Here is a 14,699-nt window from a genome sequence, read left to right on the forward strand (position 1 = left end):
ACTTGTTAAACATCCGGTTATCTTGTTGAATTTAAACTATTGTTGTACTAGAGACATTTGCATGTTATTTATGAATGAATTATGTTTTTTTATAATTACTTTGAATGGTGCGGGTGGTTTATTTTTTTTTCATTTTGTGTAAATTATGTTCGAGTTTTGTTGAATTTCATAATGTTTAATGAAATTTATTCTGTTTATTAATATCCGGTTTAAAACGTATGCATACACGATTGGATGGACGACTCCTGCATCACTCTCTACGCATTGGTCTGACAATGAATACGGTGTCCGACTTGGAATCAGTGTTGGGATGCCCTAATTTCCACACAAGTAAGAAAGTCCATAGAACAAATGCGTCTGCAATGGTAAACATGCATGTGTTTTCCTGGTCATATTTGTGCGGCTTGACACTTCATAACATAATAATTTGTCATGCAAAAACTTTTAACAAATTCAAAGCTTTGAAAGTCAGGTCCAAGCTCAACGGAGTTTCCTTTCCAAACAGGTCCAAAAAGAAGAAATAAAAGAATGGCAAGCCCCACTGACCGGCGGGTCCCGTCAGGCAGGTCCAACCCCGGACAGAGCAGATCTCGTAAATGAAACTGTATTTTACTATAGCTCATTTTTTTTCCTCCCATCCGGACACGGGGTGCCGCGCCTTGGCACCCCGGCTTGCCCCGGCGCCATCCGCCTCGCCTCCGCCTCATCCCGGCGATGCCCGTTCCGGGCCATGCATGCAGTGGAGGAGCCCTGCGTTGTCCGCCCCGACCGCGCGCTCCCTGGCCTAACCGCCCGTCCCCGATTTGAGCTCGGCATTATCCCCCGCCGCACGCGCATTCCCCGACGTGGCCGCGTGAGCTCCCCAACCCTTCCTAGCTCTTCTTTGGTGCCGCCCCGCCTTGATTCGGGCCGTCGTGGCCTGCTCCGCCCTGACCGTGGACGGCCTCGCCTCGAAAGTGGAGGTCGAACCGACCGCAATTCGGACCGGCGGCGGCTATTTCTGGTGTGCAGCAGCTTCTTCCGATGTGCGGCGACATATTTCGGTGAGTTCCACGTACATTCTAGCCAGTTCCGCGGCGGCGCATCTGCTCCGACGAAGTTTGACCGGTTCACGGGTTGAACTGTATATTGCTTTCGAAACCGTACATATAAGATTTTCACGGATATATTTACCGTGCCCCTTAAAAAGTTGAAAGATCGAACAAGTTTTATAGGATCTGCCCCGTGCCCTTTTTTCAACAAAAAACACCTTGTTTTTTTACAGGTTTGGCCAGTTTACGGGTCTGCTAGAGATGCTCCAATTTCCACACAAGTAAGAAAGCCCATGGAACAATACGTGGTAAACGTGCATGTGTGTCTCCTGGTCATATTTGTGCGGCTTGACACTTCATATAACATAATAATTTCTCATCCGAAAACCTTTAAGAAATTCAAAGCTTTGGAAACCAGGTCCAAGCTCAACGCAGTTTCCTTTCCAAATTGATCCAAAAATAAAAGAAATAAAAGAATGGCAAGACCCACTGACCGGAGGGCCCCACCAGGCAGGCCCAACCCAGGTATATAGCTCGCGAGACAGTGGTGGAGGGGTGGAGTCCGAAACACCAAATAAATCCCCACCTGCCACCGCGGCCGGCCACCGCGATTCACCGGCGCCGTCCGCCGGAGATCGGACGGCCGCCCCTTGCCCCGACGCCGTCCCTCGCAAGCCAGCTCTACCGCCTCGTCGTCATCGTCGTCTTCCTCTTCTTCCGTCCCTAGCTAGCTTCCCCGGGAGGAGGCGGCCGAGTCGCCATGGAGGCCTACAAGGTCTGGGTGCGGAAGAACCGGGAGCTCGTCCGCTCCCTCGAGTCCCTCGCCAACGTAACCTCCCTGCCCCGAGCAGCTCCTTCCCATCCTTGTTTCCGTTACGCGCGCCGCCCCCTGCGGTCCACGGGCCGGGGCTCGTGATCCCCAATCCCCGTGGAGCCCGTCGATTCGGGGTTCCGATTGTGGCTGCGGCAGGTCCAATCGCGTGATTTCGTGACTCCTTAGGGCTCCGCACCTGAGGTTTTGCGCCAATTCGTGTAGGTTTGGCTGCTTCCTGGACCCTCCTGGCCTTGGCAGACCGCAGATGATTTTAATTTCCCGTTATTATTTATTTACGAAGTCCCGTGCTGGTTCCGCTCTGCTGCCATGGAGTCCGGTTAGGATCACGAATTGCGGTCGCGGTCTCTTAGCATGATATGCTGTCAATGGAAAGGGTAGCTTCTGCTTATGTTCGCTTCATTCTAGAAAACAGAAAATGCTTATGTTTGCTTGAACGACTTGCAGGGGGTGACATGGATACTTCCGGAACGCTTCGCTAACTCCGAGATCGCCCCGGAAGCAGGTGCTGCAAGCCCTTCAATAGGAGTAACATTTAGTCCCACTGCATGTTTTTTTGTCTGAATCTTCTAGCGTCGGTTGATATGTTTACTGCCTCTTGGTGTTTGTCCCTTTAAGACATATATATACTGGGTTCAAGTGTCGCATGGTGTTATATTTGCAAATGCCAGTGTTGAAGTGTGTATTCTTTGTTAATCAGATAAAAAGAATAGGGTGTGCAGATAGCAGTTAACTGAGATACATTTTGGACTGCTAGAAAGTAGAATACGCCATAATAATTGTGATCAAAGAGGTATAAGGTTGTGTAGGTACTGGCATGCTAGGCTCGATTGTGAAATTTTGGTGCCCCTTTGTTCTTGTTGCACTAATTACATATATGCCAAGTTAATGTATGGGCAGGCGAAACCATGAGCCTTTTGTAGCTTATTAGGACAGGAATTTTATCGCCTTTTGTAGCTTATTAGGACAGGAATTTTATCGCCTTTTGTAGCTTATTAGGACAGGAATTTTATCATTCTTCTTTGGGGGTCGAAATGATCTGTTTGTTGCACTTTGTACACTTTCTAGTTGAAAACTCTTAAATGTGGATACTAGATAAGCTTTTTGGGGCATCACATTAAATATTACTCATTACTGCCTGCTCCTAATTTTTTGCACAAATATGCAACCGCCTTAGGTCGCAAATAGCACCAAGTGGTTAGGCCCGATGTAGAATTTGCCTTCCCTTTTCTGTCAGCACTTGCATGTCACTGTTGGCTAAAAAAAACTATTGCGCATACTTGATAGGATATATTATTAGAAGATACCAATATATATACAATACTGTTGAATGTTAAACACCTAATCTTTGCTCACAACATGAGATATTTGATGGATTATCGTAATCCTGTTCGCCCCACCATCCTTTTCCTATTTTAGTGTTTGATTGACCTGCTTGGCTAATCTTCTACAGCAGATTATAATATATGCCCAGCACAGTTCAACAACCACAAACTGAACCTCAAACGATCTCATTATTTGTCACTCATATTATGTAGTGAACATGTATTTGCATCGTGTATAATATATGATGCCAAAGTACATTTGCTTGTTATTACGAATCCGGGATAATTAGCATTGAACAGACATAACTTTGGCATTCTGACCAAACCTGTTTAAAGCAGCTTGCTAAAATCATTCCAAATAAAACTTGATTATTTGACATTAATGTGGCATTGCTTTCTCTGAACAGTATATGCACTTCTGGGCATTGTGAGTTCTGTCAACCAGCATATAATTGAGACACCAACTGATGGTCACTCACTGGCCTCCAAGGAACAATCTATCCCATGGGCTCTTGTTGTATCTATACTCAAGGATGTGGAAGCAGTTGTTGAAGTTGCCGCCCAGCACTTTGTTGGTGATGATCGCAAATGGGGCTTCCTTGCTGTTACAGAAGCAGTGAAGTAAGATGATTGATTATGCCTTGTTTTTCCTTGCTTGCATGTCTGATATTGCCATGCATTTTTGGCTTTGTCTGGATGGCTGATAATTGTTGTGCAACATTTCAGAGCATGTGTCAGGTTAGCCGCTTTCAGGGAGAGTGGCTACAGGATGCTCTTACAAGGAGGGGAGGTGGAAAACGAAGAGGAGGATGTTCTTGAAGACAATCAGGGAGTCAAGACTAATGGAGTGCCAGTAATCTATCCGGTGAATGGACATTCCCAGAATGGCCATTGGATTACGTCTGATGGTCCAGATGGAAAACCTGGATTTGTATCTAAGAGTCTGGAGGGAAGAGCAGTAGCCGCTTTAAACAGGTTTGGTCAGAATGCAAAGATGTTGTCAGATCCCACTTGGATGAGCAGGCTCCAACCTTCTCCTGTTCCTCCTGGTAACTTGTTTTTACTAAAGCATTATTATGGTTCTCCATTGAGACATTTACCTATTATTTTTCGTAAGCATTCTGTTAGTTTACTTATCAGATATGTGTCCTTGTGCTCGGCAGTGATGGAGATTGAGAAGCCAACTTTCGCAACCATTTGGTCTTCTAAAGGGGTTTCTGGGCGCTTATTTATGTTAGGGGAGGCCGTCCACATATTCAGACCACTTGTATACGTGCTTCTGATAAGAAAGTTTGGAATCAAATCTTGGACCCCGTGGTTGGTTTCACTAGCTGTGGAGCTCACAAGCCTTGGCATTCATTCGCATGCAACAGATCTGAATCATAGAGCTGGGAAAGTTCATCAGCTCTCATCTGCTGAGAGGGATGAGGTGAGATGATTTCAGTTTTTTTTAACGTGTTAAACTTTGTTGGCTATGTTCTCTGGGTTGCTGACTTGGCTATTCTATCTTTGGTTCAATCCCATCAGTTGAAAAGGCGAAAAATGATGTGGGCACTTTATGTCATGAGGGATCCGTTCTTTGCCAGCTACACCAGGTAATGAGCATTACATGCTAACACGGTACTGTCTCAGCTCTTGATTTTACCCTTCCTATATGCCCTTGCTTACACTTGAGTCCTGACAGGCGTCATCTTGAGAAGGCTGAGAAAGCGCTGAATCCAGTGCCGCTTATCGGTTTCATCACAGGTGTGTAAACTTTCCCCATATCTACGATGCATCTCGTTCATACAAAAACTTGTGGAGGAAGCATTTTGCAATATTTTTTACACGCTCAATTTATTGCAGGTAAACTCGTGGAACTATTGGAGGGGGCTCAGTCGCGCTATACATATACATCAGGCTCGTAGAGGATGATTGGGATAGATTTACCTGCTTCTGCTGGAGAGCTTCCTTGCTGATCTGCCATACTGGACTTTTGCTGGTTCCTGGATTTTGTTTTCAGTAGATCAGGATTTGAGTGAAACCATGTCTGTCCTTTGCCATTTCCTAGCCAGTTTTGGCATCACTGTCTTGAGGCCTTGGCTGAGAAGTTGCAGCCACATAACCTCACTCCTGATCGCAGCTGGGAATGTAATTATACAGTATGTTGGTCTAATGTCACGAATAGGCACGCAAGCAATACCAGTTGTATTTACCAGAAAAATGAAGGTCACAATAAGTTCGTTCTTAAATCTGTGAAGCTTGTGACACGATCTGGCATTTCTCTCCCTATGCTATGCTATTAAATTGTCAATGTTGGGCCATTGATCATTACGGGAGATAAGCGAATCTTCCTTCTGTTGATGATGCATCTTGATAATGTGTTGTGTGTCTCAACTTGATTTGTGTTTGGATTTATCATGGATCATCCTTTGGTTGGAGATGTCCATGAAGCATTTCAGATTCAAGGAATGTGAATCATTAAGTCTTTCACATTATCATTGTAACACTCATCTCAAAATGTTGAATCAGATAAGCAAATATGATATGCACATGCATAATGTCAAGATGAAAACGCAGTACTATACTTGCAACATGCACCGGAAATTCGACATACATCTATCTCATCCTATCCTGTGCACTGTTAATGTACAACAAGTACTATCCAGCTCGACAAGCATGAGAAATATAGTGTTACAAGCGAGCAATAGTTCTGTTCAGGCTCAGCTCAACCCCACCCACAGAACGAGCATTTTTCGTGTTATTACGAGACTCACGAACATCAGCTTGTGAGCTTATGTAGGATAAGGACTGCAGCCACGACACGAGCACAGGCTTCCGCACAACATCGTCAGATTCCGCGACATGGGCGTGCATGTCATCGAGGAGCACATCCTGGCCTTCCTTTGGTAGCGAGGTGACAAATTCAGCCAGCTCCTTGAGCAGATGAGAGAACGACTGCAGAAAGAGGAGCAAAGGGGGTTGAGGGAATAAAATCTGCAGAGTTTCTACAGGTAGCAATGCTGCGTGCTTGCGTATTAGGAAATCATGGAATAATGTAATTTGGGGCTATAAAACATCAATCTCCAATGGTCCAAGACTCATCTTTATATCAATCAATCAAGTAAGTGAATGAAAATACTACTCGATAGGGTTTCGAAGCTAATGATATTTGCAATGTCTCTGCTATTGGAAAAAAGGTTCATTGTGTCCCTGACAGATTGATTAGCCATATTCTGAATGTCATAAAGGAGATGAGCACCGCCAAACCCGTATTTCAGAGGAGTTGCTCCTCTACACACCATCAGAAAAAAATAACATTGTGATTTAGCTTACTTGAATATCGACAAGGAAGATGAGCCGAAGCAACAAGTCCAATATTTTCTTACAGGGCTCCGTGCTTTCTTCCCATGACCTCCATAATGATCTGTCCTGAACCATCGCAGTACTGCAAAGATCTTTAGCTTTCACAACAAGGCTATGGATACAAAAAAGAATGGCAGGGCTCTTTGCAGGAAGGTGTCGAACAAGTGCAGCAACTCCTGACGCTAATCCATCAAATGGGGTTACCCCAGGATAAGCCTATTGAATGAGATAAGTAGAGAAATTAGTCAGTAGCCTAGTTTAGGAACAAAGTATGAAAAAGGGTTTTGAATGAACTACCTCCAAAGATCCCCTAATATAATCAAAGGCAAGTTGCTCTTTCAAAGCCACTCGATCATCCTGATCAGTATCGTTGCCAGATGACAGGAATGATACCATCACTGAGTGTACAGCACGTGTTATTTTTTCATTTGAGTGCTGTATGTATCTAACAAATTGCATTAAGGGCAGCAATTTTGTATATGAAAATCAAGATAACCCAATGAGAAAAACAAACGAGAGAATTCCTTATTTGACACTAGATAAAAATGTGCTTCCCTATTTGGTCCTGAAATGTTTTTATTACCTATTTGACGCTCGGACTATTTTCCCCCCTAATGTGTTACTTCCATCATTTTGGCTACTAACGGTGTTAAGTGAGAGCTGAAACGACGTTTTACCCCTGGTGTATAACGTTGGAAAAAAAGATAGCAGGGACCAAACTGCCCTGAACAATGACCTAACTCGCTCACCCTAGAGTCAAAAACAATTATGCAGTAAAAAAAACTCGCCCTCCCTCTCAATCCTGATCCCTAGCCTGTATGGCGGCGGCGGCAGAGGTCTGTTTTTTAACTAATGTGACACTATCATCAATTATGGCTACTAACGATATTAAGGGCCTGTTTGGGACTGCTCCACTCTAAAAAATACAAGCAAAGCGGTGTCCCGCTCTGAGAAAACTACAATCTGGGGTACAACTCACTGTTCTTTGTGAAGCTCTTCAGGGGGGTGCTCCAAAAACTCTACTTCAAAGAGTCCTCGCAAAGTTGGGGGGAAATTACCCACCACTGCCACCAGTAAGTGGATACGCCTTCGTTTTATTTCCCCATGTCACCCAGCCAAATAGACCTTTCCCACCAATTTTTCTCATTCTTGAAGCTGGCCAAACAGGATAAACTGCTCTTTGGTGAAGCTGCAACTCCTAGGTGAATTTGCTCCAAGGTGGATTTGGTGTAGTGGAGCTGCAACTCCTAGGTGAATTTGCTCCAAAGTGAGAACTGTAAAGACAGTTTTACCCCAGGTAGAAATTTAGACCGAGTGCCAAATAGGGAAGTTCTTTTTCTCCAGGGCCAAATAGGGAAGCATACCTTTATCTAGTGTCAAATAAGGAATTCTATCAAAGATAAATAGTAATACAAATAGTAGTGGTGTCTATAAAGGATACAGGAATACGACCGGAGCTAATTTATCCCGAATTAGATGAGCTGGAATGAGGCTGATGCAAGTAGGCATAACGCGCAGATAAAACAATATGCGTGACGTCTGGACTTCATCCGTGTAACAGGTATATCTTGTTCCATCCAAGGTTAGTAAATCTACAATATAACAAAGCTCCATTTTAATCAACAGTTGCAAGCACAACCAAGCAAACACATGAGAAGTTTTAATCATAATGGCACTAGGAGACTAGGAAAGTGGCATTAAAATAACCTGGTTTGGTCGTCAATTCAGCACATGAAGGCATGGACTCAACGAATAAAGCACTGGCTGCCGCATTGTCCTGATTGACAACAACAGCACACCGGATTGCTTCAGTGTACTCAGGAAGACGCAAACGTCTCAGATGTTCCACACAAGAGAATGCCACCAAGATCCTAACAGCAACCTCTGGCTGGAACCCCCTCGAGGAGTTTGCATCCAACCTGTGCTTCGCGACCTCTGCTGCAAAGTTTACAATCATAAAAAATGCTGCCTCAGCAATCTTATCAATCTCAGCAAGCAAATCATTCCGTTTCGTCTGGTGCAGCAACACTGCTGCACGAAGATGATGATACAGCTCCTGTGCATATTCACATACACGAGTTTCAACATAATCTTTAGTCTTCTCATCAGCAAATGAATACTGATTGCAAAGAACCCCAGTGACTGGCCCTGCCTCTTTGAAAAGGACGCTATCCTGGTATTGCTTGACCTGATTCTTTGCAAGCTCAGCTGAATTTGCATCTGGACTCTTGACTGAGATCCTAAGCAGACGTGGAAGAGGTAGGAGCTCCTCCAGCAGTGCCATAAGAACGCACTGTAACACTGAATCATTAGACGCTACCGGGCCACACTGTGTTAGACCTAACGCAACACACTGAAGAAGGACACGGCGCTGATCATCGTCATGCCTCCCTTCTAAAGTTGCTCTCCGAGCTGCAAACCGAACGGTCCGTTCAGGAGCCTCCTTAAGTTTTGGATCAAAGTCCAACCGATACCTCACCGAAGCAACCCTCAATGCCCGTAGTCCACCGCAAGCTGCCATCACCGCCGGAAACAGCACATAACCCTCGGCCTCGCACTTCTCCGGCGAGATTACATCGAACAGAACCTGAACCTTGCGCATCCTCCTCGACTCGACGAACCCCGATACCAGCCAATCCACCAGCTTAAGCACCCTGACACCAACACCTGCATCACCGGTCCTGCCGCAGATCCTAACCAGGGACACAAGGATCCTTCTAAAGTGCAGCTCATCTGCACATGCCAGGGCATGACCAATCCCAGCAAGCGCGAGGTGGTCAATACCATCGTTGGCATCACTGCCCTGCTCCATATTATTCTCTAAAATGCGACTCATAGCCACAACGGGGTCGTCGTCACCATGGTCACTCCCGATAAGGCTCCCTGAGCTGCCATTGCTGGTGGAATTGTTGGAGCTCTTGGCGGTGGCGAGCGCGCCCAGGAGGAGTAGCCGAGGGGCGAGCGGGAGGGAGGCCAAGGGGAGCGGGTAGTGGGGGAGGAGGCGCGGGCAGGTGGCGAGCAGCGGGGAGACGAGGCGGGGGTGGAGCGGGAGAAGCGGCAGGAGCAGCTCGATGTGCGCGGAGCTGAGACGGAGCGAGCGGCGGTGGAGGTGGAGGGTCTCGAGGGCGGCCGCGGGGGAGGGAGCGGCGCTCCGGAGGTGCGACCACGCGGAGAGGATGGCGGCGGGCGTGGGAGGCGGGGGCGCCGGCGCGGGGGGCGCGAAGGTGGCGGGCTCGAGGAGGTCGGCGAGGGGCGTGGACGCGGGGGCCGGCGGCGGGAGGCCGGCCGGCGTCGACATGGCCGGGGGTTCGGATTGGGATTGGGATTGGAATCGGAACTGTTGACGACGACGCCGCCGCTCCTCAGACTTTAGAGGACTCTAGAGAAAGGAAGGCAACGGAACAGCTTGCGTCTCATATCTTCATGTATGATAAATTTCGACCAAATTTTGAACTCCACATTTGGATAATTTTTTACTTCATGTATGATTAGTGATTTGATGTATACAAGAAACTCTGATTCACCTTATTCCGTTCATTTGGTTCATAGAGATTCTACAGAATAGTTTTGATTTTTTCTTTGTGACAAGTGTTTTTGATTTGTTGCCACATTTTTTCCTTAGTCTTATAACTTATTTGTTGCATACTCAGCAAAAACTTGCCCCAAGGATGTAACGTCTGCCAGGACTAAATTGTTGAATGAAGCTCAACCAGATATGATGTGTTGTTTTCACTTTTCACTTTTTCAGGCAATGGAAGAGTTCAACCAAATACGGAGGATTAAGTTGTGTGACCAATACTTTGGCAGGACTGATTTGCTGAATGGAGTTCGACCTTGTCTGGTTTTCCTGAAGATACTGGGAGAATGAACCAGGCATGACTCAGCACGAATGGAATGGTGAACTCGTAAATTGTGCTGCAAATACAACATCTACAATTCAGGTTCGTTTACGCTAATGGCGAGCTCCCATATTATTGATCGTACTGTCCAGGGAGCAAATCATGCGGCGGAATCAAGCGTAGAGGTCGATGCCCCAGAACTTGGCCGGCTGGTTGGTGCGGTAGCTGCGGTCGAGGGCCTTCATCTTCTCCATGTCCTCGCCGGAGATGTCGAAGTCGTAGACCGCAAAGTTCTCCTCCAGCCTCTCTACCTTGGAGGTCTTGGGGATAACCACCGTGTTCCTCTGGAGGCCCCACCGGAGGACCAGCTGCGCCGGCGTCTTGCCGTATTTCTCAGCCAGGGACTGCAAACAACGATACAGCAAGCAGAGGTTGAGAAACTTATCACCAAACCAGGCTTGCAGAAGTGTTAAGTGTTCTCTTTTTCTAGATACTGGAATGGGATATGATTCTGTGCAGAGCATGAAACAATCATGTGGCCATTTTTTATACTGACCTTGATGACAGGGTCGTCGAGGCATGAGACCGTGCCGAACCACTCGGTGTTGGCAGTGGAGCCGCCCAGGGGGGTATGAGCGGTGACGCAGATTCCGTGCTTCTGGCAGAACTTCACAAGAGAGTCGCGCTGGAAGTAAGGGTGCGTCTCGATTTGGTTCACCGCGGGCTTTATCTTGGCGTACGCCAAGCAGTCCCTGGTGAGGAAGATGTCGTAGTTGCTGCATGAATAATTCAAGGCTTAGATTTGGAATATAGTTCCTCCAGCATGAGGTTGCCATGAAGTGGAGATGACATAATGGAAGTACGGAATTGCAGGGATTGATTACAGTTCGATTCTGATTAGTTGGAATATGCATAGCTCAAGTAGTTAAGTTCAAAATTGACACTTGAGAGTGCTACAACCAGAGTGGTCTAAATCCTGACATTACTGTAGGCATGACACAATGTTAGTAGTCTAAGTTGCAGCTAGCTAGAGATCACATGATGTCACGGAGAACATGTAGAATTCTCGTTCTAATGGTCATGGACAAGTTTAGAGCTCCAGTCAGGGGATGATGATACTATTTGTTACTAAGGACGCTGAGTGTAGACATAACAAGATTTACTTTACAAAGAACAAACATGGAAAGGCATGCATTCTTGTTCTCTGCACCAGGTGCATGCCATTCTGCTACCCATCTGGATAGTGCGGTACATGCAAACTAAGGGGTCTTTACTTGGACAATATGCAAGTTAAAACTCACATGGAAGCTATTTAAATCTTTAAATGTATTAGACTACATAAATTTGGAAGTAATGTAGAGATAATACTCCAGTATACTGTACAATGGTGCAATGGAAGCAAGAAGCCAGGAACAACTAAACACAAATTTATGGTATATAATCAACAACGTCAATATATGACAATTCAGGTTCACCAGGACTTGAAAGGATTACAGAATAAGATGTCACACTCTTTATTTAGAAAAGATGGAGATAAACCCTGGGCAACAAGGCCACCAACTACTTTGTACAGCAACCAATAAGCCAATAAATGGAAAGATCCAGAAGGACTAAATCATTCTAAATACACAGCAGCCAAGAGATATAGATCAAACAAAGTAGTATGTACTAGTAAACTAATGGAACAAGCTGAACAATTGCAATACTAAGTAAACTAAACCGTGGCCACGACTAGGAGAAATGGGGACAACATCAACTAACTGACCCAAGTGACGCATCATAATATCTACAGAGGTTAAATGAGTCAAGACCAAATGCCTCAATAATTCAAAATATAGCTAACAGACCAAAGAAAGACCAAAGAACCAAAGGTAATATAATGTCCTTTACCTGATTCCGATGCTACGAACAAGTCCCATGGAAACAAGATCTTCCATTGCATGCCACGTTGTCTCCAATGAGATAGTGGTATCGATATCAAGCACACCATCATCACCAAGAGCACTATCAGTTGTGCCAACTCCTGTACACAATTAAAATTAAAATGCTCTATTCTGTTAGATGAAATAATGTAAAGTGTTCTTCATCCATATTAGGTAGGATAAAGACAAGGATCATACCAGTATGCTTAGTAGCTACAGGGAAGTGAATAAGGTAGAGATCAAGATAATCCAGTCGCAGCTTCTTCAGGCTGTCCTTGCAGGCTTCAAGCACATGACCATGATCTGAGTTCCACAACTACAATCACAACAGACACGGAGCTGTGAATAACACAACAGATGTGGGAGAAAGAAGGTTGCAACATCATCATTTGAGTGTTGACAGTGAAATGGGGCGTAAACAAAAAGAATCATTGCCATAACCCCATAACAATAAAAATTAAGAAACGCAATAATTGATGAATAAATCTGAAATGTAAGTGCTCATATTTGAATACCACCATGAACAAACAAATGTTGGTTTGCTGGTGTGGTGAAACCATAAAAGCTAAACATGGCGTGGAGTAAACATTGCTACAAGCCAGTCCTACTGCTTCTCGAGCCTACGAGATTAGTTTCAGGACACTTAGTCAAACAATAGATGGTACTTAAGATTCCAGCACGTTATACTCGCCGGTCAGTGCATAACTACAAAAATTTGCTCCAGCTGAGTCAGGGGCACCTTCAAGCCTTTTGAGCGTTTTTCATTCAATATAAACCAGATGTCATCAGCAGTCGGTTAAGAATTAAGAGATGCGACCTGATGTACCAACAGGTTAATGTGTGCCACTGACTGATGCAGAACCTTTTTCTCGAATTGCTTAATCAATCATATGATTTCACTCTGTATTTCTTTTGAATGCCACATCCAGCCATACCATCATAAGTGGGTTTAACCATAGATGTCTTGAAATTCTATGTTACCGTAGTGCTTCTCGATACAAAACCTCATCTAATCAGCTCATAGGACACAATTGTTAATAGGCTCAGGTCCTAGGCTCCTAGCACAAAGGGGTAGTAGGCGTGTCATATCAAACACCAACACAAAGAAAACATTGGTATATTCTTATTCCAATACTACCCTTTTCTGCAACCACGATTCGGAAAATAAATAAACACTGTAGTAGAGTAAATAATAATGACCTTGGTAGTGATGAAAAGATCCTCCCTCTTGACAAGCCCAGTTTGGAATGCCTCCGCGAGCGCATCGCCAACTTCGGCCTCGTTTTTGTAGTCAGCTGCGGCAGCGGACAGCAATCCCAGACGGTTAGAACGTCATCGCAGGCGAAATCTCCCGGCGAACAAACACTGTAAATTACTAAGATCTGGTACTGCTGAATAGAAGTAACGCAGAACTTCTTCGATAGTACTTGCAAATCTACTGCCTGAAGGCATCACGAACCCTGACATTTGGTTTTACCAATGCCAATGTGGAATCCCCCGGCGAGACACGCAAGCATCCTAGATAAGACGGTGCGAGATTCATGGGGATCGGGGATCCAGGTGGGTGCAGACAGGCGTGAAGAGGGGGCGTACCGGCGCAGTCGAAGTGGCGGTAGCCGGCGCGGAGGGCGGAGTGGATGAGGCCGCGGACGGCGGGGGAGTCCATCCGCCAGACGCCGAGCCCCACGGCCGGCATCTCGTGCCCGCTGCTCAGCGCCGTGGCCATCGCCGCCATCCCGAGCCGGTCGGTCGCTGGGGCTCGTCGGAGCCGGGGATGAGATAAGAAGAAGAAGACCGGCGAGGAGGAGGAGGAAACGCGGTACACTGCGCTCGAGTAAGGGAAGAAAGATTCGGTTGGACTCCGGTGGGTGAAGTGGTGGTGGAAAGGCGAACGCGTGGGTTGGTTTTACGAAAATCGCGTGCTCGGTGATGAACAGTGCAGATCCAAATTACTACATCAAATTCCTGCCGGCATCTTCGATGGATGATGTAGATGCAAACATAAAGGATTTTTTTTTTACTTCTTCAATGCCTACGAGGTAGGAGTAGATGTCAACAAGATTACATTAGCTGCTCTAAGTGACATAAAATACAACACTTATAAAAATATAAATTTACATTTTTAACCGTCGAAGATGTAAAACCAGGTGCAAAACGGTCAGCCATGTGCCAACCCAACCGTCCAGGAATCTACTCCCCCCCCTCCCCCGATCAGCCACCTACCTTGATTTGTTGTCGGGCCGTCGACCTGTCGCACCTCGCCCGCCGATGGCAGATCCGGCCCCCTCAACCATGTCGGGAGCGGATCCGCCGCCCAACGTCTCTAAATCACCCCAAATTGCTGATGTTTCGCCGCTCCGTCGCGCCATTTGAAGCTCGCCCCCTGCCCTCCCGCTCATCTCCAA

The 14,699-nt window shown here is 46.0% G+C and overlaps 3 protein-coding genes across 3 annotated transcripts; 1 reads left to right on the forward strand and 2 right to left on the reverse strand.

The window, feature by feature from the left end:
• The first annotated feature begins 1,583 nt into the window (after nucleotides 1-1,583).
• On the forward strand, nucleotides 1,584-5,506 carry LOC123402820 (peroxisome biogenesis protein 16). Its single transcript, XM_045096779.1, has 8 exons — nucleotides 1,584-1,860; nucleotides 2,311-2,368; nucleotides 3,596-3,809; nucleotides 3,915-4,237; nucleotides 4,352-4,617; nucleotides 4,716-4,783; nucleotides 4,873-4,934; nucleotides 5,034-5,506. Exons 1-8 carry the CDS (start codon nucleotides 1,792-1,794, stop codon nucleotides 5,093-5,095), a joined length of 1,122 nt encoding a protein of 373 aa, XP_044952714.1. The 5' UTR covers nucleotides 1,584-1,791; the 3' UTR covers nucleotides 5,096-5,506.
• A 224-nt stretch (nucleotides 5,507-5,730) lies between these two features.
• On the reverse strand, nucleotides 5,731-9,911 carry LOC123404670. Its single transcript, XM_045098609.1, has 5 exons — nucleotides 8,241-9,911; nucleotides 7,975-8,125; nucleotides 6,831-6,978; nucleotides 6,504-6,749; nucleotides 5,731-6,125 (listed from the first exon to the last, which is right to left on the reverse strand). Exons 1-5 carry the CDS (start codon nucleotides 9,829-9,831, stop codon nucleotides 5,862-5,864), a joined length of 2,400 nt encoding a protein of 799 aa, XP_044954544.1. The 5' UTR covers nucleotides 9,832-9,911; the 3' UTR covers nucleotides 5,731-5,861.
• A 510-nt stretch (nucleotides 9,912-10,421) lies between these two features.
• Nucleotides 10,422-14,248, reverse strand: LOC123404671 (NADP-dependent D-sorbitol-6-phosphate dehydrogenase-like). The gene is made up of 6 exons (XM_045098610.1): nucleotides 13,888-14,248; nucleotides 13,495-13,589; nucleotides 12,493-12,610; nucleotides 12,263-12,395; nucleotides 10,929-11,148; nucleotides 10,422-10,776 (listed from the first exon to the last, which is right to left on the reverse strand). The coding sequence occupies exons 1-6, from the start codon at nucleotides 14,027-14,029 to the stop codon at nucleotides 10,546-10,548; spliced, it is 939 nt and encodes a 312-aa protein (XP_044954545.1). The 5' UTR covers nucleotides 14,030-14,248; the 3' UTR covers nucleotides 10,422-10,545.
• Nucleotides 14,249-14,699: the final 451 nt, after the last annotated feature.

Source organism: Hordeum vulgare, chromosome 6H (assembly GCF_904849725.1).
Source record: "Hordeum vulgare subsp. vulgare chromosome 6H, MorexV3_pseudomolecules_assembly, whole genome shotgun sequence".
NCBI classification, from domain to species: domain Eukaryota; kingdom Viridiplantae; phylum Streptophyta; class Magnoliopsida; order Poales; family Poaceae; genus Hordeum; species Hordeum vulgare.